The 23,971-nt window shown below is 44.9% G+C and overlaps 2 protein-coding genes across 7 annotated transcripts in view; one reads left to right on the top strand and one right to left on the bottom strand.

Annotated features, from left to right (window-relative positions):
* On the top strand, window positions 1-23,623 carry SQSTM1 (sequestosome 1). 4 transcript variants are annotated; one of them, XM_081306855.1, is made up of 9 exons: window positions 1-253; window positions 2,663-2,758; window positions 3,226-3,455; window positions 3,554-3,695; window positions 4,634-4,714; window positions 8,975-9,189; window positions 9,530-9,725; window positions 17,308-17,438; window positions 23,561-23,623. In XM_081306855.1, exons 1-9 carry the CDS (start codon window positions 49-51, stop codon window positions 23,606-23,608), a joined length of 1,344 nt encoding a protein of 447 aa, XP_081162981.1. In that variant the 5' UTR covers window positions 1-48; the 3' UTR covers window positions 23,609-23,623. The 4 variants fall into 4 exon arrangements, with proteins under 4 accessions (XP_081162981.1, XP_081162980.1, XP_081162983.1 ...); XM_081306854.1 differs by lacking the exon at window positions 23,561-23,623 and adding an exon at window positions 18,513-18,765; XM_081306857.1 differs by lacking the exons at window positions 17,308-17,438; window positions 23,561-23,623 and adding an exon at window positions 11,571-11,721 and having other exon boundaries at window positions 2-253.
* The window catches only part of MRNIP (MRN complex interacting protein), a 28,353-nt gene continuing 4,643 nt past the window's right edge, over window positions 262-23,971 (bottom strand). The window contains exons 3-8 of one of the 3 annotated variants that reach the window (XR_014023610.1): window positions 23,605-23,693; window positions 18,891-18,966; window positions 15,811-15,962; window positions 15,103-15,190; window positions 4,125-4,234; window positions 262-849 (exon numbers count right to left, since the gene is read on the bottom strand). Coding sequence is in view for 2 of the 3 variants with exons in the window: in XM_081306892.1 (XP_081163018.1) it covers window positions 12,744-13,226; window positions 15,103-15,190; window positions 15,811-15,962; window positions 18,891-18,966; window positions 23,605-23,693 (888 nt within the window). In the remaining variant the exon portion in view is untranslated. Of the gene's footprint in view, window positions 850-4,009; window positions 4,235-12,590; window positions 13,227-15,102; window positions 15,191-15,810; window positions 15,963-18,890; window positions 18,967-23,604; window positions 23,694-23,971 lie in introns of those variants that run through there. The other 2 variants (XM_081306893.1, XM_081306892.1) reach the window with 2 other exon arrangements.

The raw sequence follows: 23,971 nt of genomic DNA, 5'->3' as shown, positions 1-23,971 counted from the left end.
CGGCGGCGGTCGCAACCCAGCTGTGTTCTTGCTGTTAGATCTGCGGTAATGGCGTCGCTCACCGTGAAGGCCTACCTTTTGGGCAAGGAGGAAGCAGCGCGTGAGATCCGCCGCTTCAGCTTCTGTTTCAGCCCTGAGCCTGAGGCGGAAGCCGAGGCCGCTGCCGGCCCAGGGCCCTGCGAGCGGCTACTGAGCCGGGTCGCCGCCCTGTTCCCCGCGCTGCGTCCGGGTGGCTTCCAGGCGCACTACCGCGGTGAGCGGGCCAGGGGGCGGTGACGCTGGCGAGGGCCGGGGTGACTGCCTCCTTCCTTCTCGTGGATGCGTACTAGGCGGTGGCGGAGGACTGCCTTGGCCACTCATTGGGTGGGCGGTGGCCTGCGTGGGTCGCCAGTTGGGCTTCGGGTGTCAGTCTGGTAACCAAGGCTCGGTGCCGACCCTTTCTGAGCCTGGGTGCGGTCAGGTTCTCCCGGCGGGGCTTTAAGGCCTGGGGGCGCAAGGTGTCACCCATCCCCCCGCCATGATGTTGCAGATCTTGGCAAGGACGCGCCGGGGCGTCCTCTCTGGCTCCCCGTGGGGACAGGGTGGTCAGGCAGACACTCAGGTTACACTGACATCTCGCTGCCTAGTCTGGTCCTGCTAACGCCAGGTCGTGGGTTCAGATAATTCCCCGGAAGAGCCCGGGTAGAGCAGACGTGGAGGAAGGGCTGAGGGTAAACAAGCGTGTGGGTGCGAGGGAGTCAGGGTAGTGCGGCCTGTTCCTGTGGGCTCCTGTTTGGCGGGCTCCAGCATGACGATGGGAGAGAGATCAGGGACAGATCGAATAACGCCTGTGGCCAGGTTTGATACAGGCTGTGGAGAGAAGGAGGCGATCAAAACGTTCTTGAGACACCCCCCAAAAACTCAAGTTTTTTGCTGTGTGTGGTCGATGGCTGCGGGGAGGTGGGGTTAGGGAATGTTGTTGTGGCTGGAAGGGGCAGGCCAAGGCCCGCCCCTGGGTGGGGTCGGTGCTGGAACCTCCCTCAGAAGGGCTGTACTTGCCAGGCTCTTTCTGTTCTTGAAAAAAAATTTTTTTCTGTGTGATAATTTATTGAGTTATAACTTACATACCATATAACTCACCCATTTAGAGCGTATGGTTCTATGAGGATTTTTTTTTTTTTGGATTCAGGTTTGTAGAGCCATCATCAAAATCAGTATTAGAAACCTCATCACCTTATAACTCCATATATTTATTTATTTAGTTGTTGATAGACCTTTATTTTATTTATATGCGGCGCTGAGAATCAAACCCAGTGCCTCACACATGCCAGGCACAGGCAAGTGCGCTATCACTGAGCCCCAGCCCTAATAAACTCCATCTTATTCATCCCCCATCATCCCATCTTTCCCAGCCCCAGGCAACCACTAATTTACTTTATTCATTTCCCTGCTTTGGAAATTTTATATAAATGAAGTCTTAAAATGGAGTCTTGCAAAGGTATTTTTCACCTATGCAAAATGTGTTCACTGAGCCAGGGCTATGGCCCACTCCTGTAATTCCAGCATCTTGGGAGGCTGAGGCAAGAGGATACTCAGGTTCAAGGCCAGCCTCAGCAACTAGGACCTGACTCATAGAAATGAAAAAAAGGGCTGGGGATTTAGCTCAGGGGTAAAGTGTCCCTGAGTTCAATCCCTAGCACCTCCCACCCCTCCCCTCCAAAAAAGTTCCACAGTTATAGGATAATATTCCATTGTGTTGATATGCCACATTTTGTGTATCTGATCTTTAGTTGGTTGGCACTTGGGTTGTTTCCATCTTTTGGGGCTGCCCCTGTTCTCAGGGTAGATAATTGTTGTCTGGGGCTTATAGGCCTGGCTCAGCCTACAGATGTAAACCTAGTCTTTTTTGGTGGTTGTGTTTTAGATAGGGTCTTAGTATGTTGCATAGTCTGGTCTTGAACTCCTGGGCTCGAGTAATCCTCCTGCTCCAGCTTCTTTAGTAGCTGGTGTGTATCTCCATGCCCACCCCAGCCTTCAGATATATTGTGTGGTTTGGCCTGCATGATGATGCTTTAAAATCATTTGAGCTAACATAAAAGTACTTACCATATAACAATACTTTTTTTTTTTTTTAAAGCATTGTTCAGGGGGGATGCAGGCAGATGGGGTAATCTCTTTTACTCCTAAAGCCCAAGGCCTTGGAGAAAGGACTTTCAAGAGCAGGGCATGAGGGATCTCCCACAATTGAAGATGGGTCTGGGCCTGGTTAGGTGTGGACTGAAGGGGCATCTTTCTGAAGGATCAGCTGGCCTAGAGGCTGAATGGCAGGCAGATAGCTGTTGCTGCTGCTTCTGTGTACATGTTTTCTGCCTTCTGCATGTAGCTGTGTCCAGGTTCTAGGCTAGAGCTCTTAACTGTCTAGGTAGTGGCAGAGAGAATGGGCAATCTCGTCTTTTGCCTTTGCTTCCCCTGGCTCAAAGTTTAGAGTCTCACAAGTGACCCTTCAGCACTGGCATGAGCACATTTCAGTAACTTATGTCCAGTTGAGAAGCCTGGGAGCTCAAGTGCTGGTTTTGTTTTTGTTTTTTGGTGGTGTTGGGGATGGAACCCAGGGCATGCTAGGCAAGTGTTTACCATTAAGCCACATCCCCAGCCCTGAGGTGCTGTCTTTTAAACAATCTAGATGAGGATGGAGACTTGGTTGCCTTTTCCAGTGATGAGGAGCTGACAATGGCCATGTCCTACGTGAAGGAAGACATCTTCCGCATCTACATTAAAGGTAAAGGCTGATCTGGGGTACTGCCCAATACCAGGTGCTTCCTGCTGAGTAAAAATAGAGCTTGACTTTCTTCCAAAGAAGGGGTAGGAAACTGAGGATTGTCTAAGACAGGGACATGTAAATATATCCCTATATCTGACCTGATCCTCTTTGAGTCCATGTTCTCCCTAGGGAATGGGGTCTGATGCCATGGGGTTTTGGTCAGGACCAAGGCCAAAGATAAAGGCCAGGCTTTCAACTGCTCTTCTGCTACCTGGGCTATATGTGCCTGGTTAATTGGCTCAGGGCCTGGGGAGCTCCTAGTAGGTTCTTAGGTTGCTCTACTGCTGTCACCTGAAGACCTGAATTCCGAGTAGACTCAGCAGGATTGGAACCTTGCTGACTTTGACAGCCCTATAGTAACAATGGAAGGGGAGGCCTTCAGGGAGGCCTCACTTAACTGCTCTCTCTCTCTCCTCTCCCTGCAGAGAAGAAGGAGTGCCGGCGAGACCACCGTGCCCCATGTGCTCAGGAGGCACCCCGCAGCATGGTGCACCCCAATGTGATCTGTGATGGTTGTAATGGGCCTGTCGTGGGAACTCGCTATAAGTGCAGTGTGTGCCCAGACTATGACCTATGTGGTGTCTGTGAGGGGAAGGGCATGCACAGGGAGCATAGCAAACTTGTGTTCCCCAGCCCCTTTGGGCACCATTCTGAGGTAAGCAGGCCCTCTGTAGCCCTGGGGTAAGTTCAGGGTGATAGGAGCCTGTGACCCTGGACCCTCACTGCAATATCCCTTTGCTTACTCCTCCCCAGGGCTTCTCTCATAGCCGCTGGCTCCGGAAGTTGAAACATGGGCATTTCGGGTGGCCAGGCTGGGAGATGGGTCCACCAGGAAACTGGAGCCCACGTCCTCCTCGAGCGGGAGATACCCGCCCCCACCCCACGGCAGAATCAGGTGAGCCTGGTGTCTGAACTGGCTTTTGAATGGTAGGAGAGTAGCCAGGCAGCCCATGTGCTCTGTGGAAGGGCCAGCAGAGCTGCAGGACCCTTAGCCAAGTCTTCCCCTTGTCCTGAATTCCTGCTATGCCCACAGTGGGGGCTCAAATGTCATTTAATCCTAAGAGTCTTATAGAAATAGAATATCATTTCCATTTGACAAATGGGAAAACCTAGGTGCCTAAGTGCCCAAGGCTACCAATTTCACCGGCATGTCCCTTCCTGCCTTACCAGGCTGCCCTCCTGAGAGGGCATTTAATCCTAAGAGTCATTTAATCCTAAGAGTCTTATAGAAATAGAGTATCATTTCCATTTGACAAATGGGAAAACCTAGGTGCCTAAGTGCCCAAGGCTACCAATTTCACCGGCATGTCCCTTCCTGCCTTACCAGGCTGCCCTCCTGAGATGCCCTTGAGGTATAGGTAGGGAGGCCTTCCCAGCCCCCGGATCTCTGATGTGTACTTCCGTCTTTTGTGGTAGCTGTCAGGAAAGTCAGTACTGCAAAACAAAACACAATCACAAAGTTAAAAACTTAGAAATAGGTTTGTATTCTAAAATTTGGGATTCTGGTTTCATTCTTATTTTTTTACTATGTCCTTGGATTCATCTCATCCTCTGGGAATGTTTGATTTTAAGTGGCATATCTAGGACCTGGTCAATATCCTGCAGGGTTATGGAACACCAGGGTCAGAGAGGACAGAGAGGCCCAGGACGTGGCCCATGTAGGCATGAGGAGCACAGAGTGGGAGGAAGAGAAGTGCCAAGTGTGGGCTGCTGGGACAAGTTGTCCAGGATGGAGACTACCTGGGATGATAGGGACCTTGTCATGAAGGTGCTGGGACTGTAAGGGTATCAAAAGTATTGACTTAAAAATATTTTTGTTTGTAAAAACAAAAGCTTCTAGTCCATCGGAGGATCCCAGTGTGAATTTCCTGAAGAATGTAGGGGAGAGCGTGGCAGCTGCCCTCAGCCCTCTGGGTAAGTGAGCTTTCTTGTTCCTCTTGAAGATCAGCTGAGTGGTTTGGTGACTCAGTACGCACGTGGCCTTTTGTTCAACTTTCACCAGAAATGCTGCAGAGGAATGGGCAATCTACTGGCATGGTTTTGTAACCTCACTCAACCTTTGTACCCTGGGTATCTCAAGGTCAAATACCCTGACAAATTCTTGATCTTTCCAAGTGAAGTGGAATTAGTGACTATTTCAATGGGATAATCCTGATATGGAGGTGGGCTGGCTTTCAACTTCTGTCTGTCGGGAACAAATATCTGAATTTTCTGTAAGCTGAGTTTTGGCATTTGGATCTGAGGATTTGAGTAGTACTTAGTTGAGATGCTTTTTTATGCTTGTTTCCTTTTTGTTTGCAAACCCCAACCATTTCCTGGGTGCTACCTGAGTGCTACCAGAGTGCTAGTATGGGGGAAAAGGAGATAATGGAGTTAGGTCCTCTTGTTGATACTAGGTTCTGGTACTTCTGGGCACAGACTAGTAGGTAGGTGGGGTGGGTGAATGCAGTGTGCCCTTCCAAGACTGCTGTGACCTGACCCTAGGCATGGGCTCCCGTGGAATATCTCTGAGTCTTTCGGAAGCATCTGCCACATCCTTTTAGAGCCAGGAGGTAGGTGTTATGGGGCTAAGCTTTGTAACAAAGAGAACTGGCTAAGGCAGGCAACTTCTGGTTTGAGATTCTGATGGATCCAGGATTGCAAATGAAGAGAGAACTCATCATTGCACCTGGAGCCTGTCCAAAGTCTGAAAGAATGCTGATTAAGGGGTACCCAGTCCCCACCAGCCACTTCATCCTATGGCTGCTACTGATATCTCCTCTAACCTAAGGCCATTCTGTTTTTTCTCCAGTTCTAGGGATTGAACCCAGGAGTGTTCTACCACTGAACTACATCTCCAGCTCTTTATATTTTTTATTTTGAGACAATGTCTTGCTAAGTTGACCAAGCTGGCCTCAAACTTAGGATCCTCCTGCCTTACACTCCTGAGTTGCTGGGATTACAGGTGTACACCACCATGCTCAGCTATAACTTTCTTTTTTGTGGTGCTAGGGATGGAACCCAAGCACATGCTAGATAAGCATACTATTGCTGATCTATACCCTCAGCCCTAGAATTGGTATTCTTAAGGCTTCCAAAGGGGAGGACATAGTAGAGCAGTAATCAGGTTGTAATTGGGAGATAAGTGCAGACCCTGTCTGCCACTCACTTAGGCCATTGTCATGGTTTGAAAGATGTTAGTTAAGGATTGAAGGATGTTCATCCATAAAATGGCTTTTAGGGACTGTGGACAGCTTCTCAGGAAGATAAGTAAATCAGCATTGGTTCTCAAGCCATGGTGAGAATCAAAATCACCAATAAAGGTTTTTTTTGGGATATACATTTTGGTGGGTAGAAATTATTAAAAGTATTATTAATATAATCTCAGCTATTTGAGAGAAAGAGGCAGGAAGATCACAGGTTTGAGCCTAGCTTGGGCAACTTCATTAGGCCCCATCTTTAAAATAAAAAGGGCTGGGGATGCAGCCCTGGAGTAGAGCACTTATTTTGCATGTATGAGTGGGGTTTGATCCTGAGTGCTGCAAGAAATTTTTTAAACCCAGAGCCTTGCAAACACTTTATCACTGAGCATCACCTGAAGCCCTAATAAAATTATTTTGAAAAACAAAGTCCTTAAACAGAATAAAAAGCCATTGAGGGAAGTTACAAAACCAAGTCTAGATTGGAACTATTTGAAATAGTTCCAATCCCCTGGCTCTTACCCTCCTTGTTTACAGTAAGTAGGTCTTGGTTGGGATCTCTATGTTTTGGAGGCTTCCTGGGTCACTCTGGGACCCATTGAGACCCATCTATGCTGATGGACTCAACTGGATTCCCCACTTAGCACCTCTGGGAGTAATTTTTGGAAGTGCTCAGAGATATTTTGGAAGTTAGAATAAAGATCTTTGCAGGTCTTTGAAGTGAATGGAATAGGCTTTTTCCTATCTAGGGAGGAGCCTGGAACTCTACAAACCAAGGAAAGTTTCCAGAAAATATGACTGGGTATTTTTAATTGAGCTGAACCATTTAAGGAACAGCTTGGACTCGGATATTGAAGTCATGAGTATTTTCCTTTCCTTTGTCTATGAGGAACTAAATGTAGGCCACTCACGTGTTAACCGCCTCGAAGGAACAGTTCCCAGAGCAGAGGCCCCCAAAGGGGAAGGAGTTAGCAGTGACCTTCCAGAAGGCAGTGTGTGTGCAGTGAGTTGGTGAATTCAGGTAAAGAGCAAGGCCTCCCTTTGGCAGGTCCATGAGAGCCAAATGAATGAGAATAGCATTAAGGCCAGTAGTGCTCCTGGCTCAGAAGTCATTGACATCTGGAATACAAAGCAGCAGGGCCCTTTCTCATCATAAATGCACATATAGGTTTTGGGGGCAGCAGGCCACAGACTATGGAACATTCTTTTTTTTTTTTTTGGTACCAGGGGATTGAATTCAGGGGTACTCAAGCACTGAGCCACCTCCCCACCCCTATCTTGTATTTTATTTAAGACAGGGTCTCACTGAGTTGCTTAGTGCCTTGCTGTTGCCGAGGCTGGCTTTGAACTCGTGATTCTTCCGTCTCAGCCTCCCAGATTACAGATGTGTGCCACTATTGCCCAGCCTTGGAACATTCTTATAATGAATGAAATCTCAGGGTTTCATTATCCAGTTGTGGAACCGCTAATTCTATAATTCCTCTGATCCTTTCATAGGAGATATGCATCCTTCACCCATTTGAAAAAAGATGGATATTATAAGTGTTCTTTGTACTATTCTTTCAACTTTTCTGTTTGTCTGAATCTTCATAATGAAAAGTTGGAATGAAAAAAAAGTACTTTTTTTTTTTCTTTGTGGTACTGGGGATTGAACCCAGGGTCTTGCATGTGCTAGACAAGTCCTGGACCAGTGAGCTATACACCCCCAGCCCAATCTTTCTGCAAATTCTTCTAAAGTAACAGTAAGGAGAGGTCATGCAAAAAGGTATAAAGCAAGCTGGGCTTGGTGGCACATGCTTGTAATTCCGTTGTCTCTGGAGGCAAGTCCCACATCAAAACTTATTAGAGCCCTGGGAACAGAAGGGCTTCTGAAACTCCAAAAGCTTGGGAATAGAAAGAACACAGTGTGAAGACAGTAGAACAACCAGTGAGTTTCAAATGTTGAGCTAAAATGATTTTCAACCTGGAATTCCATACTCATAAAATGATCGGCCAGTGTCATGGCACACTCCTGTAATTCCAGCAATTTGGGAGGCTGAGGCTGAGGTAGACAAGTTCAAGACTAGACTCAGCTTTAGCAAGACCCTGTCTTAAAATAAAAATATAAGAAGAGCTGAGGATGTAGCTTAGTGGTAAAGTGCCCCTGTGTTCAATTCCCTGGTCCTGCAAAAAAAAAAAAAAAGGAAAAAGAAAGAAAGCAGGGGCATATAGGAAGGAGAGAGAGAAAGGGCACTTCCAGGATGAAGGAGAAAGGAGAAGGTTGTTTTTTTGTAGGAGCTGTGTCCCTTCCCAGAGAGCAGCCTGTCCAGCCTCATAGGCTGCACATTGAGCTTGCATGGTCTGCCTGCCTTCCAGACCTGAATACTAGAGTTTGAATTTGTATCTGTCCTGTCATGAGGCCCCTACACGCAGACACAAGGTGTCATGTCTCTAGCACCATGGCTGGGGCCTTCTGGCCACATGTAGTATTGGGCCCTCACCCTGTCCTCAGAGTCTGGCCCTGCCTGCTATGCAGCCCTTTGCCCTGCTTGATTAGGAAAAACAAGGTCTTTCTGTGGGATTTCAGGCTTCATTGACCTTGAATGTTAACTGAAGTTAATGTTTTACTAAGTTGGAAGAAGGGAAAGGTCCAGTATAGTGGATGACAGCAGAGTATTTCTAGAAGTTCAAGAGGATTTGGAACTATACTATTGGGAGAAGCAGGTCAGCCCCTGAGATGGGCTTGAGTGCCACAGGCCCAACCCTCATGCAGTGCTGGAGTGTAAGAGTTTCCTAAGACCACAGTCTCCCAACACACTGAGATCTTTTGTTTTTAATTTTGAGACAGGGTCTCACTAAGTTGTCTAGGCTGGCCTTGAACTTGCAATCCTGGCTTAGCTTCCTGAGCTGCTGGGATTATAGGAGTGCACCACCAAACCCTGCCCAGCACACTGAGATCTTATCTGCAGGTAGGTCATTAGGATTTCATAGCTTTTGTTTCCTCCTCTGCCTTTAGGTATTGAAGTTGATATTGATGTGGAGCATGGAGGGAAAAGAAGCCGCCTGACACCTGTCTCCCCAGAAAGTTCCAGCATGGAAGACAAGTGTAGTTCTCAGCCAAGCAGCTGCTCTTCTGAACCCAACAAACCAGATGGGAATGGCGAGGGTATGGCACAATCGCTGGCAGAGCAAATGAAAAAGATAGCCCTGGAGTCGATGGGGCAGCCTGAGGTAGGCCTGCTCCCTTCTTTCCAACTGAAACTGACTGACCTAGTGCCTTCTGCCTCTGTCCTTCAGCCTCATCCACAGCACTTATGCAGCCTGAGGGGCCCCATCACTGTTCCAGGGTCATGTCTGTGGCATTAATTTACTCTGAATCTTCTGCTAGAACTTTGTAAAGAAAAAATACTTGTTCTTTGCGAGCAGGTCACTGTTGCCTGTAATTCCTTGCCAGCCTGACGGGCAGATAACCAGCCCCACCTCCATCCATATGGTCTCTTCTAGGAACTTGTGGTGTGGTCAGGTTGCCTGTCATATGTCTTTTGTATGCTCATGGTGAGGTATATTCCAGGAACAGATGGAGTCTGATAACTGTTCGGGAGGAGATGAGGACTGGACTCATTTGTCTTCAAAAGAAGTGGACCCATCTACAGGTGAACTGCAGTCTCTACAGATGCCAGAATCAGAAGGGCCAAGCTCTCTGGACCCTTCCCAGGAAGGACCCACAGGGCTGAAGGAAGCTGCTTTGTACCCACATCTTCCACCAGGTAAGTGATTTCAAGTGGTTTTTTTTTTTAATATTTTTTAGTAGTAGATGGACACAATATCTTTTATTTTATTTTTATGTGGTACTGAGGATTGAAGCCAGTGTCTCACACATATTAGGCGAGCAAATCTACTACTGAGCCACAACCCCAGCCCCTGATTTCAGGTTTGTTTGAGAGCGTCCTGTCATCTGATTTCAGCCACACAATCAAAAGAATGGCATGGCTTCTACTCTGGGCTTGTTTATTGACATGAAAGAAAAGTAGGAGTTGGTTTTGTCCTCTCATGTCCATCCTGAGTAAGATAATAAACTAAGCTAATTTTAGTAATTTTTTTTATTGATTAATTTTAGTAATTTCTAAAACTTAACACCAGACCAAGAGTTAAGACAGATGTGATATGTGTACCATGACACATGCTGATAATCCCAACTTTTTGGGAGGCTGAGGTAGGAGGATTACAAGTTCAAGGCTAGCCTCAGCAACCTAATGACACTCAGTCTTTTTTATTTTTTAGTTGTGGATGGACACATACTTTAATTTTATTTATTCATTTTTATGTGGTGCTGAGGACTGAACCCAGTGCTTCACACATGCTAGGCAATCACTCTACCACTGAGCTACAACCCCAGCCCATGACAACCAGTCTTAAAATAGAAACACAAAAAGTGCTGGGGTCAAATGTGATAACAGAAGCCTGCACTGGGTTTGGCATTGGACTTGGACCATCTGCACTGTTATCTCATGGGGTCACTGCTAAGATCCCTATGGGGATAAGGTGGAGGTCAACATGGGAAGTGCACAGCATAGAAAGCAGGGCATGGTGGAGAGTGTAGCATTGTAGAGCGAACACCCTGAATTAGAGAAGCAGCTGATAAACCCAGCTATGACTCCTACTTGTCATACTGATGTTGAGTAAATTATCTCTAGGCCATATTCAACTCTTGAGCTCTAATATGTATCTTCTTTGCCTTAGAATACAGGGGTAGCAAACTGACCTATATATGAATTATTTTTGCATTTTTAAATAGTTGGGAGAAAGTTAAAGATATTTGACTTTGAGATTAAAATTTCAGCGTTGGGGCTCGGGTGGTGGCTCAGTGGTAAAGTGCTTGCCTACCACGTGTGAGGCACTGGGTTTGATCCTCAACACCACATAAAAAAATCATTGTAGGGCTGGGGATGTGGCTCAAGCGGTGGCGCGCCCGCCTGGCATGCGTGCGGCCCGGGTTCGATCCTCAGCACCACATACCAACAAAGATGTTGTGTCCGCCGAGAACTAAAAAAATAAATAAATATTAAAAATTCTCTCTCTCCTCTCTTTAAAAAAAAAAAATCATTGTAAATAAAGAGTGTGTGTGTGCACATGTGTGCATGTGTGTTTTAAGATAGGGTGTCAGTGTGTTGCCTATGTTGGCCCTGAGCTCCTGGACTCAAGTGATCCTCCTGCTCTAGCCTCCCTAATGGCTGTGACTGTAGGTGTGCGCCACCATGCCTGGCAGTGGTTTTATTGGAATACAAGCATATCCTTTGTTTACATATCTGGCTATAGTGGCAGAGAGGTGGCAAGACTATCTAACCTGCAAAGCAAGCATAAGTCAGGCACGGTGGTGTGTATCTGTAATCCCAGTGAAGGCTGAGGCAGGAAGATTGCAAGTTTGAAGCCTCAGCAATTTAGTGAGACCCTAAGCAACTTAGACCCTGTCTCAAAAAGGGCTAGGGATATAGCTCAGTGGTTAAAAAAAAAAAAAAATATCTAGGAGTTCAATCACCAGTGGCCCCCCCCCACCTTTTTAAGGCAAGCCTAAAATGTTTATTATCTAAACATTTTATTCTTCCTTTATAAAGGAAAAGCTTGCTGAACCTGACTCTGAGGGATCCTGAGAGTAAAGGATCCCATGGAAAGGTTGGCCCTCAGAAGATACTAGGTGCTTGCTGGTGAAGGTCAGAATGCTGCTGTGTCTGGGGTCAGGTGGGGCTCAGTGATGTTCTCTTATGGTTTCTGGATTGTGTTTGGCAGAGGCTGACCCCCGGCTGATTGAGTCGCTTTCTCAGATGCTGTCCATGGGGTTCTCGGATGAAGGCGGCTGGCTCACCAGGCTTCTACAGACCAAAAATTACGACATTGGGGCTGCTCTGGATACTATCCAGTATTCGAAACACCCACCGCCATTGTGACAACATTTGTGTATCTATCCCATACTCCTTTTTTGTCTCATAGTTGCATTGAGTTAGCATAGAACAGCAGGGCCTCTGTAAGGGCCAATTTATCAGCATTCTTCTTCCAGAATCCATGGGTGGGGATGCATGAAGTCATTCAGGGCAGTGGGACAAGTGACATGAAGGGAGAGTTCCAAGTGTGTGAGAAACAGAAGCAGCTTGCCCTCTCCAAGGCCTTGCCCTGGCTGGGGAGGGCAAGGACATGCCTGCATACTCCTTCTCTCCCTGCCAGCATCACACCAGCAGTTTGGAATATGTCTTGCCTAATGGCTTTCTGCTTTTTCTTTTTAAAAAATGATTAATAGTACACTGACATTTATTTTTCAACAAATCAGAAAGTTGTCAGGGAGCGAATGGAGGAGGCTTCTATAGGAGTACCAGGGATGGCGGGTAGCTGGGTTGTGGGTTTCCTGCTTGGTACTAGATGGGCTCAGAAGGGAGGTCTGAGCTGTGGTTTTCATTGAGTATGCCTCCTTGTGTCATGACTGCTCTAATTTTTTCATTTCCAAATGTGTCATCTGCTTTTAAAGTAAGAAAATTCCTTTGTAGCCATCCTGTTATCTGATTTGTAAACAACCTATAATTAAATGGTACAAGCACTTTAATTGACAATGATGTCCTTCCTATTGGTTGCTGATGAGAGAAATACCTGTTTTATAGTAATGTTTATTGTCTACTCTTGGTTGTTCTCAGATTACACTCCTTTAAAAGCACCTCAGGAATTCTGTTTCTGTGGCATAGTAGAGGAAATGGGCACATGTAACACATGACTCTAAATACTACAGTTATGATCATCTCAATTTACAGATCATCATCAAAGTCTTCCCCTGTTGTAAAGAGACTACATAGTTGCACAGGTGGGGCCCTCTCTACCCCCTGGACCAGAGGAGTCCCTGTGCTCCATGACTGCTGAGGGGAATTCCTGCAAGGCCTAGGTCTGGACATGGGAGTGTATGTGGCCTGAGGAAACTGGATGGTGGTGGTGGGCCTGCTGGGGTTGCCTTCTCTTGGAGTCTCAGTCCTAGGGGTACCTGGTTCAGCCTGTGTTGGGCTGGCTGACCCAGAGCCACTGTGCAATGGTCTTGGCACTTCTGTGTCCACAAGTGAGCTGTTCCCAGGTGAAAGGAGAAACCGTGCCCATTTAGAAGACGGGGCCTGAACCTGTGGAGCAGGACTTGGTAGTTTCCACCGAGGAAAACTAAGCTCCCTGGTGTTGCAGTGCACAGAGTTCTGGAGGGAGTGGTTGCTGCCTCGCTCCCCGGTCCTGGTCAGGCCAGTATATCCCTGGGTGAGAAATCAGAAATGGCTTCCGTCAGGCTCCACACCGCTACTGCCTCACTTCTGCCTGGGTGCTGACCCTTGTGCTTTAAGCTCTCCTACTTACTACTCTGGCGGGCTGGAACATGCCTTGATTTCGACATTTAGCAAAGCAAAGTGAATAAACACCCTCCACCTCACCCCAGTCTTCTGCTAAATCACAGGACCAGGTTTCCCAGAAAGACATCTTCATGTCATTAGGTGACCCATCCATTGGAGACTTTCAGATCAAGTCAGGGGTTCCTGAAAGGAGATGTGAGCGGGAAGAGACTGTCTAGAGAGGACAGAGACGCCAGCCTTCTTACTCCTGGCCAGATGAAAATATCCAGAGCCATGAAAACAACTATGTAAGTAGTTCACTGAGAGGTATGAAAGAGGTGCTTGGCCTGGCTTCTCCCACTTCAGGAACCAAAGATGCATTGAAAGTTAGTTTCAATACCTACAAAAGGACTTTTTTGGGGGCGGAAGATACCAAATAATTGAACTCAGGGGTACTCAACCACTGAGCCACATCCCAGCCCTATTTTGTATTTTATTTAGAGACAGGGTCTCACTGAGTTGCTTAGTGCCTCTCTTTTGCTGAGGCTGGCTTTGAATGCATGATCTCCTGAGCTGCTGAGATTACAGGTGTGCACCACTGTGCAAAGGGATTTGAAAGTAGAGGTGGTGGGTGTCTATAATGCCACTTCCCAGACAAGGGAAGAAACTGGTCTTGATGCTTAATCATGGCTTTGCTGCTGAACTTGCTGTGACCTCAACTGAACCTTTGCAAGCTTTAGTTCCTTGCTTTTAAAATGACAACAGGCTATGGTGAGATTAAAATTTACAGCCCAGGGACAGGCACTAGATTACAGAATATCTAATCTAGAATATTCAGGGCCACAAACCTACCTGGGGTAACTAATTCATGCAACAACAAAGTTTGGACTTTGTTTCTTGACTATGAGCCATGTTTTGCACAGTCTGAAGCCAGGCATAGCAGATCTTAACTGATGTCATCAGAGCAATAAACTGACTGAGGAGAGTTCCTCTGCCTAATTCCTTGGGCTATCACCACAGTGCTACACTCTGAAGTGCTGAATATGCAGAGGGGCCTGCTAGGTCCTAAGCATTAGGAAAACATCCTCAGTGAGAAGAGTGCCTGGGAGGAGGGAGTGTGCAGCTGGGGCAGGGCAAATGCACAGGAGACCCAGGACAGGTGGACAGAGATCTCCCCTTTGCAGGATGAAGATGTATGAACGTGGGAGGGATATAGGATATGGACCAGAGAAAGGTGTTGGTTTTAAATGGAAAAGAAAAATCCCCAGGTTGGGCTGGGTACAGTGGCTCAGACGTATACAGCAGCCACTTGGGAAGCTGAGGTATGAGGATCACTTGAGCCCATGAATTTGAGAAAAACCAAGTCAATACAGCAAGATCCTATTTCAAAAAAACCCCAAATCTTGCTGGGCATATTGCCACATGCCTGTATGTAATCTCAGTGACGTGGGAGGCTGCAGGAGGATTTCAAGTCCAATGCCAGCGCTGGCAACTTAAAAAGGACTAGGGGCGTAGTTTAGTGGGAGAACGTTTCTGGGTTCAATCCCCATTACCAAAAAAAACCAAAACAAATGAAAAAACAACCCCCACCCTTACAAATCAAGTTATAAAACAAGAAAAATTCCACGGGTAGATTTGCTGAGTGGTAGAGATGCTTAGCATGCCCAAGGCCCTGTGTTCAATCTCTGTGTGTGCGTGTGCACGCGTCCATGCTCGCTCACTCGCTCTCTCATTCTCTCCCTCTCTCCTATGTAAGCTCAGTGATGATGGGATCAGAAGAGAAATATTATTCTTCATCACTGACCTCCTGGGATTCCAAGGTGACTTCAGCATCATCTAAATCCTGGACAACAAGGCTCTGAGGAGGGTGGTCTGTGCTCTGGCTCCATTTCCTGGCAGAGAAAGTGCTATCATGTGTTGTCAACAACCAGTTTCCCCAGAGCCTAACTCCATGGTCATCTGGCCTGACCCAGGCTAGGGAGGAACCTCATCCCTTACAGCTTCCCAGGTGGCTGCCCAGCAACAGTCCAGGCAGTCCATTTTTCTGCCCTATATCTTCTTGTTAGAATGATCTTATTTGAAACTAGAATCTACCTCCTGAAAGCACCTACCCCGAGAAACCATCCTCAGTGCTTAGCCTAAAGCAACTTCTAGAACACTCACTGAAACAGAGGAAATTTAGAGGAAGAGAAACCCTGAAAGTCTGAGGTCTTTGCTTCCAAGCTCCCAGGCACATTGGTCATTCTGGCCACAGTTCACTTTGTCAACCTTGCCCTTAATGATTCTCTCCAATTTCTGTATAGTCTGAGACACTCAGCATACAGGTTGCCCATGCCAGTGTCCTCCCAGTCCTCATCTCCCTGTGGCAGCACCCAGGGACAAAGGGGGCTGGCAGTGATGGCTATCCCCCAGCTTTCCTGCCCACTGGCATATGACACTTGGGCTGCTCCCACTTTGGCTAACAACTAGAAGCAGCTCATCATTCCTTCTGGATTACAGACCCACTTGGCACCTTTTTCTGGGCAGGGCTTGATTGAAGGGAGGGCCTAGATGCTCTGGGTTGGATGAGGGCTGTGTGTGGAAACATACTCCTTCTGGCTCCTGTTCTGGGCTGCCCTTGTCTAGATACTTCAGCCAGCGGTTCTCCAAGGGCTGGGATTTTTCCTGCAGGTTGGGAAAGAGATTAAACTCTAGAGTTGGAAAGTGGCCACTTTGATAAAAAATCATCAGCTTTGACACTTAGGTATGAGGCCTTAAGACCCATGTTTCCCTCATTACCAGGAATGGCACGTGGCTGAAAGCTGATGGGGATACAGCTGCCCGAAGACAACAGTAGAGACAGTGTACATTGGTCCAGGCCTTGTGCAGGGCACAACTTGTCAAGAACCTTCCAAAGATCTATGTTCCTTGACTCAGGATCTCCAAACAACCAAGGCACAAAGATGCTTGTCACAGGGGTGAGCTATAGCTCAGTGGTAGGGCCCTTGCCTAGCATGGCTAAGGCCCTGTGTTCCATCCCCAGAAATGCAAGGGGGAAAATCATACTCATGGCAGGGTTACAAATAATAGCAATTATTTATTTATAATAGTTGGACATGGTGGCACAAGCCTGTAATACCAATTGCTTGGGAAGTTGAGGAAGGAGGATCACAATTCAAGGGCAGACTGAGCAACTTAATGAAACCCTATCTCCAAATTGAAAATAAAAAGGACTGGGAATGTAACTCAGTGGTAGTGTATCCTGGGTTCAATCCCCACTACTACTACTACTACTACTCTACTAATGGCTTAAGTGGAGAGGCAACTAACTGCCCCCACAATAAGGAAATTAGCACTGGAATGCCCACAATATTCTGTAGGTACTCTTAAGCTTTATAATTATTATTATTATTTTGTGTGTGTGTGTGTGGTGCTAGGAATTGAACCCAGGGCCTTGCACATACTAGGTAAGCCCTCAGCCATTAAGCTTCTTAAAAATGAAAATCATTGAAAGTTACATTTAGAAGAATGATATAAAACTTTAGGATGTAAAAAAGTATCTTTTAATAAGAATAATAAAGTACCCATAATCCCAGCTACTCAAGAGGCTAAGGCAGGGGGATAACTTGGGCCCACCCATTTGAGACCAGCCTGGACAACATATGCAAGATCCTGTAAAGGGATCAAATGGGAAGCACAGACAAAGCTGTCAGAATAGCTGTACTTGAGTGCTTATGAGCACCTCCCTAGTTTATAATAAAAATATGAAGACAAAGTAATGAAGGACATGGCTAGTGTTATCCTGTGAGCAGAGCAAAGCTAGGTAGTTGCTTTGCTGGTGGACAGTTTTTCCCACTTCTTCTGGGTCTGGCAGGACACAGAGCTCTCTCTGTGTGCCCACAGCATCTCTAATGTACCCAGAGGGCCACCCACTCAGTCATGAAAGCTGTCACACACACTGCCCACCTGATGCTGTCTGAGTGCCAGGTGCAGACAACAGCTAACAACTGCATGTTATTCCTGCTCCCAGGAAGCTCCTGGAAGCTCCTAGAAGGTCTGGAGGAAAGGAACATGAAAATCCTGGTATTTGATACCAGCTTCGTCTCTTTATCAAAGGGACGCTCAGAGTGCTGTGGGAAGAAAGCTGCGGCTGCACAGGAGGTAAGATCAATCTAAGTTTGGAAGGAGTTCTCCAAGCAGATTTATTCTATTTTATGGAATGAAATACTCAGTGTTGAGTATTGTAAAGATTTATGCACATGGCTAACTCCATCCTTACAAATGGTACAGGTTCCAGGGGCTGGAGTTGTGGCTCAGCGGTAGAGCGCTCACCTAGCATAAGCGAGGCACAGGGTTCAATCCTCAGCACCACTTAAAAATAAATAAAGAAAGGTATTGTGTCCAACTAAAATATTAAACAAACAAAAAACCAAATGGTACAGGTTCCAGTGATTTGGAGGCGGAAGCAGGAGACTCTAAAATTCAAGGCCAGTGTGAGCAATTTAGTGAGATCTGTCTTAAAATTAAAAAGACAAGTGATGTAGCTCAGTGGTAAAGTGCTTTTGGGTTCAATCCCTAGTATCAAAAACAAAACAAAAACCCCCAAATGGTAGAGGATTTATTCGTATTTGTTTCTTTTTGTTAGTACTAAGGGACTGAACTTGGCCTCAGGCATGCCAGGCAAGTGCTCTAGCACTATGCTATATTCCCAGCTCTTGTTTTGCAGGTTTAATTTTGGTACGGGGATTGAATCCAGGGGTGCTTAACCACTGAGTCACATCCCTGGCCCTTTTTATTTTGAGATAGGGTCTCACCAAGTTGCTTAGGGCCTTACTAAATCACTGAAGCTGGCTTTGAAATCTCGATCTTCCTGCCTCAGCCTCCCAAGTCGCTGGGATTACAGGTGTGCTCCACTGTACCCAGTTTGTTTGTTTTTGAGCAAGAGTCTTGCTATGTTGCCCATGATGGCCTCAAATTCCTGGATTCGAATGAGCCTTCTGTCTCAGTCTCCTGAGTAGCTGTGACTACAGTCCACTTCTAGGCCCAGTGACTAATGAATATTCTTAAATAAAAATTATAAGAGGCCATAGTTTTGGACTAGGCTCTTGTACTATGACCTGACAGACCAGACTAAAAACTAAAATGGTCTCACTTATGCTAATGTCCCATATCACCAAACTGAAATAAGTTTAATCTGAAATCAGGAGACAGGTAACAGCTTAACTTTCCAAACAGGCCAGTTTCAATGGACACGATAATGAAGTTCCCTCTGCTTTAATTCTTACTCAAAAAAAGGTAACCTGAAGTGAACTACTTGCTTGTCTATTGTTCTATCTTCTTGTTCCCTCCTTACAAGAAAAATAATTTTGAAATGACCCATCTATTCTTTGTTCTTTGTTTCTGCTTTCATTAGCCCTACTTTGTGAATAAAACCAACCTCTTATTCTAGTTTATGGAATAAAGTATTGCCTGATTCAAGAATCACAAATGAAGTCGATTGGGATCTTTAAACTAACTGTGTTGTAATTTCTTCCTTTGGCAACACATAAATGGAATCCCTTAGGAGACACAGAGAACCCAGGAGGCAGGGCTAGAACATACCTGCAGGCCTACCTGTGGGGCCCCATCCTCAGCCTGCTGCCCACCTGCATTTTCTTCTTTGCCAGCAGTTACAGCTGCTTCCACAGACCTAAGGGAGAGATCATGTGCAGGTCCTTTATAAAATGGGAAGAGAAAGGACAAGGAAGATGAAGACAGGAGGATGCAAGGATTCAGCCACAGATTTCAAAGATTGTTTTGGGGAATCTCGGGGACATAGTTCTGTTGTTCTGGTGTGGTTCTGTCATCTTCCAGCAATTTAGATGGCCTAGGCAGAGGGGGTATTTGATTGAGGCTCCTGAAAGTCACTATCAAAAGGAAACACGATGCAGGGCCAAGAGGGCAGACCCTCAAAGTAGAAACAGGAGTTGGCATCCTGACTTTGCCAATGACCAGCTGTGTGTGTCTTTGAGTACAACACTGGATCCCAGTTTCTTTATCTACAAATGGGGATAACACTGCAACTGTGACTACAAAAATAAATAAGACAATATGTGTATACATATCCGAAGTAGTGCCAGCTGAATTCTTGCAGCACAGAGTCTCTCCCTCTAGCAGAGGGGACATTTTCAGTAGTCAGGGGTCTTTTTTAAAAAAATATATATTTTTAGTTGTAGTTGGACACAATACCTTTATTTTGTGTACTTATTTTTATGTGGTGCTGAGAATTGAACCCAGTGCCTCGCACTTGCTAGGAGAACATGCTACCGCTGAGCCATAACTCACCCCAGCAGTCAAGGTCTTATGAGAGCCTTTACAGTTGTTGTGTTATGTCTCAAACATTACAAGGGAGGGAATTTTCCTTTTTTTTTTTCTTTTGGGTACAAGGACTTGAACAAACCCAGGGCCTCACACATACTAAGCAAGCACTCACCACTAGCTATATCCCTAGTCCTTTTAATATTTATTTTTTGAAAAATTTTAATTAAATATTTTTTTAGTTTTAGGTGGACACTATATATTTATTTTATTTTTATGTGGTGCTAAGGATCAAACCCAGTGCCTCATACATGCTAGGTGAGCACTCTACCACTGAGCCACAACCCTAGCCCCCTCCTCTAAAAAAAAATTTTTTTTATTAAATATTTACGCCTCAGCCTCCCAATTTGGGATTATGGGCATGTGCCATAGTGCCATCAGCTCAGGATGTCTTCGAATTCTGAAGATTAGCTTATCTTAAAAAAAAAATTAAATGCTACCCCTGACAAGTTGGGGTCTATGGTTCTGTCAGTTAGCTGTCTACTCTCTAGCTCTTGCTTCGTTTTCTGTGTTCTGCAATTTCATTATGCTGCCGTGTCTAAAGGCAGATTTTTATTTTTAAATTTTTTTAAACTGGGGATTGAACCCAGGGGCACTTAACCACTGAGCCACATCCCCAGCCCTTTTTTTATATTTTAGTTAGAGATAGGTCTTGCTTAGGGCCTCACTAAGTTGCTGAAGCTGGCTTTGAACTTGAGATCCTCCTGCTGCAGTCTCCCAAGCTTCTGGGATTACAGGTTTGTGTTACCACACCCAGCAGGGCAGATTTTTTTAAACTTTTATAATTAATCAATTGAGGAGTACTTTATACCAAAATATACTCACTTAGATACATATTTGGATGAGTTTTGATAAAACCATGCTTTTGAAACTACATCCCCAATCAAGGCAGAAATTTTTATCACTCTGAAAAGTGCTCTTGTGCTCCTTTGCAGCAATCTGCATACTATACTCTATTTTGTATCTGGCTTCTTTTACTCAGCAGTTTTGAGATTTGCCCATGTTGTCTTTGGTGCTGAAAAGTAGTTGATAGTATGAATATAGCAGAATTGGTTTAGTCATTTATCTACTAATATATCTAGATATCTAGTCTCTCACTAAAATCATACTATCTTAAGTTCAATAAGCATTGTAATAAATCTTGATATCAGATTATAGAAGTCCTCCGACTTTGTTCTTCTTCTTTTTTTTTCTTTTTCAATAATGGGGACTAAACCCAGGAGCACTCACTACTGAATTATATCCTCAGTCCTTTTTCTTTTTTATTTTGAGATAGGGTCTCACCAAGTTGTTGAGGGTCTTGCTAAATTGCTGAGGCTAGCTTTGAACTTGTGACCCTCTTGCCTCACCCTAGAATCACTGGGATTATAGGTATATGCCATGATGTCCAGCTCACTGAATTTTTAATTTTAATGAGATTACTTTTAATTTTTCTTTCCTTTTTTTTTTTTTTTTAGAACTGGGGATTGAATCTAGGGGGTTCTTAACCACTAAGCCACAGCCCCAGACATTTTTATTTATTTATTTTTCGAGTCAGGTCTCACTAGGTTACTTAGGGCCTACAAAGTTGCTGAGGCTGGCTTTGAATTTGTGATCCTCCTGCCCAGCTTCCCGAATTGCTGAGATTATAGGCATGCACCACCACACCTGGCTTTAATTTCTATAAACTCTTTTTTGAGTTTTTTTTCAAATATACCTGGCTATTTTCTAAAGTCCCTCATATTAACCCCCTTTTATTTTGTTAAACATATCAAACATGAAATATTATAAATTCTGGAATCTTTGTGAGTCTGACTTTTCTGACTTGTTTCTGCTGTCTTTAGTCCTTGATGACATGCTTCCTTGAATGTTTAACAATTTTTAAATATGAATACTGGGGTTGGGGATGTAGCTCAATGGTAAAACACATAGCATTCATGAGATCTTGGGTTTGATCCCCAGCAATATACACATACACACACACAAATCAATTTAAAAAATCTGAGCTGGGTACATTGGTGCATGGCTGTAATTTCAGCTACTAGGGAGGCTGATGACATGGGAGAATTTTGAGTTTGAGGCCAGTCTAGGCAACATAGTGAGTCCTCATCTCTAAATAAATATCTTGAATATACGCTCCTTGGAACTTCATCTATGGATTTTTTTTTTTTTTGGAGGGTGGGTACTGGGGGTTGAACCCAAGGGCACTTTACCACTGAGTTATACCCCTAGTCCTTTTTAATTTTTTTTTAATATTTATTTTTTAGTTTTCAGTGGACACAACATCTTTGTTTTATTTTTATTTTTTTATGTGGTGCTGAGGATCGAACCCAGCAATCCTTGCATACCAGGTGAGCTTGCTACCACTTGAGCCACATCCGACCTCCGCACCCCCCTCCTTTTTTAAATGTTGAGACAGGGCCTCAGTTCCTGGGGACTTCATCAGTTTTGTTTTTTTTTTTTTTTTTTTTTTTTTTTTTTAAAGAGAGAGTGAGAGAGGAGAGAGAGAGAGAGAGAGAGAATTTTTTAATGTTTATTTTTTAGTTCTCGGCGGACACAACATCTTTGTTGGTATGTGGTGCTGAGGATCGAACCCGGGCCACACACATGCCAGGCGAGCGTGCTACCGCTTGAGCCACATCCCCAGCCCCCTTTTTAATTTTTGAGACAGAATCTCCTTAAGTTACTGAGGCTACCCTCAATCTTGTGATCCTCTTGCCTCAGCGTTTTGAGTCACTGGGATTACTGTGTGTACCACCACACCCTACTATCTGTGGTAATTCTTTAAGGTCTATGTTGGTGAGGTGTTGCTCCAGGGGAGCAGACTTCCTGGGACAATTGAAAAACAAATTTTCAGCTTCAGGCTTCTCAAATAGTGAGTATAAAAGCTGAAAAGCCACTGCATGGCTTCCTGTGCTTCCAGAGTTTTAGAGAGAGATTTCTCCCTCTTCAGCCAGGGCCAAGGTCAATGAATAAGAGCGTCCTGCTGCAGTGTTGAGTGTATCTGCAGTTCATTTGTGCACTAGGGCAGAGGCCTTTAGGGACTCAAGCTTTATATGGAGGTCTCCTACTAAATTTTTTTTCCTATAAAGCCCAGGCCTTTGGCTTTGTCTTTTGTCTCTGGCACCCCTCCTAGCCCCATAAATGGAGGCTTCAGAGTACCAAACTTTACACTTCAGGTGCTTTCTCTCTGGATTTTGGCTTTTACTTCATTTTTTTTTCTTTTTCTGTTGGTGGAGATCAAACTCAGGGCTTTGTGTGTGCTAAGCAAGGGCTCAACTACTGAGTTCTACCACCAGCCCTAGCTTTTTTTTTTTTTTTTCAACTTTTGACCACTTAAGGTTACTTTCTTTTTCTTCTTTTCTTTCTTTGTTTTTTTGGTACCAGGAATTGAACCCAGGGGCACTTAATAAACACTGAGTCACATGTCCAGCCTATTTATCTATCTATCTATCTATCCATATTTTTTTTAAGAGAGGGAGAGAGAGAATTTTTTTTTTAATATTTATTTTTTTAGTTCTCAGCGGACACAACATCTTTCTTTGTATGTAGTGCTGAGGATCGAACCCGGGCTGCATGCATGCCAGGTGAGCACGCTACTGCTTGAGCCACATCCCTAGCCCCTACAATTCTTATTACACATTATAGAGCACAATTTTTCATATCTTTGTATAAGGTATGTTCACGCCGATTCATGTCTTTATACATATACTTGTGTTTTTTTTTTTTTTGGCATTACAATTCTTATTACACATATATACCACAATTTTTCATATATTTGTTTGTATATAAAGTAGGCTAACAGCTCATTAGTTCATCTGAAATATTATAGCTGGCATTTTTAGTTATTTTTAGGGGGAGGACGGCTCAGGGTGTTTAATCTGCCACACTGTAAAACATGGAAATCTAATGATTTCTCCACTGTATACTTCCACCATCCAATCAAGATGAAAACAGGACAAGATAACGTACTCCTTTCAAATCACTGTACCTGAGTGACAGCTCTGAAACCTGTCCCTGTAGCAGATTTAATTTTTGGACATGTCGTCTACAGTCAGCACCAGAACCCTCACCATAAACCTGAGAAAGAAAAACATATATTTAGTTTAAAAAGTGTTGCCAGAATGCAAAGAAACAGATATATTTGAGATGTATCTCATGGAAGACCAAACTGTATTATGCAAGGCCCCAAAATGCTTGAAGCAGCATGCAGGAAACCTAATGACTGGCTGCTGTTTCTAGAGTGATTTATAAACAGGCTCTGCAGCCAGTTTAGGTCTAGCTGGCTGCCTCACTAGCACCCTGAACTCTTATCTACCAAAGCAACCCAAAGCCCTATGCAAAATGGTTAATGAATT

This window comes from Spermophilus citellus (genome assembly GCF_964194105.1).
Source record: "Spermophilus citellus genome assembly, chromosome: 1".
Classification (NCBI taxonomy): domain Eukaryota; kingdom Metazoa; phylum Chordata; class Mammalia; order Rodentia; family Sciuridae; genus Spermophilus; species Spermophilus citellus.
The sequence above is the reverse complement of the archived record's forward strand: the minus strand, read 5'-3'. Positions and strand labels throughout refer to the sequence as shown.

Bases quoted from the DNA above. Each gene is read 5' to 3' on its own strand.
- SQSTM1 (XM_081306854.1), top strand. From the start codon at position 49: ATGGCGTCGCTCACCGTGAAGGCCTACCTTTTGGGCAAGGAGGAAGCA. The intron at 3,696-4,633 runs GTGAGCCTGGTG...TAAAAACAAAAG, and splicing joins CCACCCCACGGCAGAATCAG to CTTCTAGTCCATCGGAGGAT. The intron at 17,439-18,512 runs GTAAGATCAATC...CTTTCCAAACAG, and splicing joins AAGCTGCGGCTGCACAGGAG to GCCAGTTTCAATGGACACGA.